The 2,879-nt window shown below is 66.1% G+C and overlaps 1 protein-coding gene across 2 annotated transcripts in view; it reads left to right on the top strand.

Moving 5' to 3' along the window:
* Positions 1-212: 212 nt before the first annotated feature.
* TTYH2 (tweety family member 2) overlaps positions 213-2,879 on the top strand; it is a 13,297-nt gene continuing 10,630 nt past the window's right edge. The window contains exons 1-2 of one of the 2 annotated variants that reach the window (XM_025216920.1): positions 213-320; positions 2,268-2,440. In XM_025216920.1, the coding sequence (XP_025072705.1) occupies positions 240-320; positions 2,268-2,440 (254 nt within the window). In that variant the 5' untranslated portion in view covers positions 213-239. Of the gene's footprint in view, positions 321-1,734; positions 1,895-2,267; positions 2,441-2,879 lie in introns of those variants that run through there. The other variant, XM_006034819.3, reaches the window with a different exon arrangement.

The following is a 2,879-nucleotide window of genomic DNA, read 5'->3' as shown; positions in this document are numbered from 1 at the left end:
GTGGGCACGACGGCCTGCATTGCCCGCTGCGCCTCTGGAGCTAGCGTGGACCTCTCCGGGCCGCCCCCTGTTCTGGCCGGGTTAGGAGTAGGGGCTGCCCATGGAGCCGTTACTGTGGAGTAACATCCTGGGAAGGCGATCCTCACCACATCCCTCAGCTGCACGTCCCGCCCTGCCTAGCACACTGCAGGAGGGGCTGGTGGAAGGGGGTGCGCCGGGAGAGCCGTGGCAAAGCTGGGATGGCGACCTCGCACGGGTGCCGAGGGCACGGGGGGCCGCCCGTTGAAGACTGCCCAGCTTCATCCAACGGGCAGTGGAGGGTACGGGAGAGCGGCTCTGTCCCAGGGCCGGGGGGTGGGAGCACTCGTGACCATTGTGTGGACACAAGTCCTCTCCCCAAATCCGCCCCTGCTTGGTGCCCGCCACCCCAGAAGTAGCCGCATGCCCCTAGCGCAGCCTCTGGCATGCAGAGCCCGCTGGCAGCCGTAGACAGGATCGTTCCTTTGCTCTCCCCGGCGCTGGCTAGGAAGCGTCTCTCCAGCCCCCGTGCCGTGCCCTTTGCGGCTGGGTCTGGAGCCCGTGGTACGGGCTTGAGGTCAACTCGTTCGGCTTTTATCTGCCTTCGGTGTTGCCCGATGGGGCTGGGAGGAAGGAAAACCTGAAACAATTGGCCTCAGAAAGCTTCCTGCGTGGGGGGTTGATTATCTCTGCTGGGGCCGGAGCCCGCCTTGGGGTGGGGCTGAGAGCCCGGTGGTGCCCCCACTTCCCGGGCTGCTTTTTCCCCCACCTGTGCCACAGCCCCGCCGAAATGCGGCCACCTCTGGGCTGGCACAGAGCGATTGGAAGTGGAGGGAGTGGGACGAGCTTGGGGCGTGGTGTGTCCTTAGGGCCCCTCCGCCCTGCCCCGGTACCCCTCAGCAGCAGGAGCCCGTCCGGCCCTTGCCCCATCTAAGTCTCTACCCCAGGCGGAGGTCCTGGCACTCCCTCCGGGGCTGCGGGCGCTGTCTGAGCTCCCCGAATGGGGAGCTGTCGGGCTCCGTGCTTAATCGCCTGCCCGTGGGCCCCGGGGATAGGGGTCCTGGAGGCACTAACAAGCCTGTCTCCGCATTAGCCACAGCCCGACTTGCCCCGTCTCTGCCTCGCCAGCCGCCCAGGCCAGGCCGGTCCTGCCCGGGGGCTTGGGACAGGCAGTCGAACCCCCGGGGTTTCCTCCTTGCACGCGTGCTGGACCCTGGGGTCGGTGCTGCCTGCTGAGGCACCATGGCTTCACTTTTGCACCCCCCACCCACGCCTCCTGGAGAGACCCCGCTTGCCAGCAGCTGCCCCTCGTGACCGGGGCGTGAGTCCCGTCACATGGGGGGCGCCTGGGCTGGTGCTGCAATGGGAGAGGGGAGCACGGGGCCTGCGGCTGTGGGGACAAAGGGGGCTTTATTGCAATGGGGCAGGGGGCGGCTTCCCCCTCAGAGCCTGCTGCCGGGGCCAGGGGCGAGGTACATGTCTCCCGCTGGGTTCGGCTGTTCTTCTCTCGCCCTTTGGTACTGTGCAGTCAGCGCTCCTGTCCCCGGCAGGGCAATAAAGGCTGGGATTGACCCTGGCAATGGGAAGTGCAAGCAGGCGTCGGGAAGGAGCCAGCCCTCTGAGTCACCCTCAGCAGGCAGTCAGGCTCCCAGCCCGCAGGACCGAGGTGTTGCTGAGCCAGGCGCTCTTAGGGCACCTGGGGCTCGGGTGGGACCCCTTTGCAGCGCGAGAGCTGCGGCAGAGCAGGGAGGGTATGCAGGAGCCTCGTACCCACTGGTCCTGCCTGGCTCGGTCACGTGTCGTCTTCGTGAGCGACGGTGCCCAGCGCCCGGGGCTCTCGCCGCACCGCTTCATCGAGGCACGCCGCGCTGCAAAGGTCACTGGGGGTAGATGGGCCCTATTGTTATAGATGCAAATCAGTGTCCTCCTTGCAGCTGGCCAGGGCGCTGCAATGGCCCTGTGCTCCCTAGGATCCCCTCCCAGCAGTGGGTGGCCTGGGGTTCGTGTCATCCCGGGCTCCGTGTTGTCTGTGCACGGAGGCCCCTGGCCCTGCCTGCTCTGGGTGCAGGGGCCCGCCAGTCCTGCCTTGGCACTGGTGGAGAGGAGGGCACTGGGCTGCACGTAGCCCTGCCAGGCCCCACCTTTTTGGGGTCCGCAGCCAAGGGCTTGCCCCCGGGAACCCAGATCTGTGCGGTTCCTGCGTCCCAGCCCATGCCTCGGCACTGACTCAGGCCTCTCTTCCCACGCAGTCGCTGCTGTTCCTGGGCCTGGTGGCAGCCATCTGCCTCGGCCTCAACCTCCTCTTCCTCACCGTCTACCTGATCTGCCTGTGCTGCTGCAAGAGGGGCGAGGGCACCGAGACCAAGCAACCCAGCTCCTGCTGCGTCACCTGGACCGCCGTCATCGCCGGCCTCATCTGCTGGTGAGTGCCCGGGCTGGACCGGGGCGTGGGAGCTGGGTGGATGTGGGGGTCAACCTGCTTCAAGGGGGCAGCGTGCAGCTCGGGATGGCACTGCTCTGTATGCACGCACCTGCGCTTCTGCAAATGCCTGCACTTGGGCACCCAGAGGTTTCACAACTGTCACCCACCTCGTGACAGTCGTGGGCTCGCAGACTGCTTTGCTACAGAGGAATTGCTTTGCTCTTCCATGGGGGCACGGCCCTCTGCCTCAGATCTCTCCGGTGCATCTTGACCACCTGTGCGGCAGCAGGACCCGGTCCCCCTGCTTCGCCTGCACTAGGGTCAGGTGTTCTGCCACGCAGTTGTGTCGGGCTTGACTACATAGACGTCCTACAAGCTTAGACCAGTGATTCTCAACCAGGAGCTTTGAGATCCTTTCAAGGGTACCGCAGGACAGTGC

The sequence above is a fragment of the Alligator sinensis genome, unplaced genomic scaffold (assembly GCF_000455745.1).
Source record: "Alligator sinensis unplaced genomic scaffold, ASM45574v1 scaffold1200_1, whole genome shotgun sequence".
NCBI classification, from domain to species: Eukaryota; Metazoa; Chordata; order Crocodylia; family Alligatoridae; genus Alligator; species Alligator sinensis.
The sequence above is the reverse complement of the archived record's forward strand: the minus strand, read 5'-3'. Positions and strand labels throughout refer to the sequence as shown.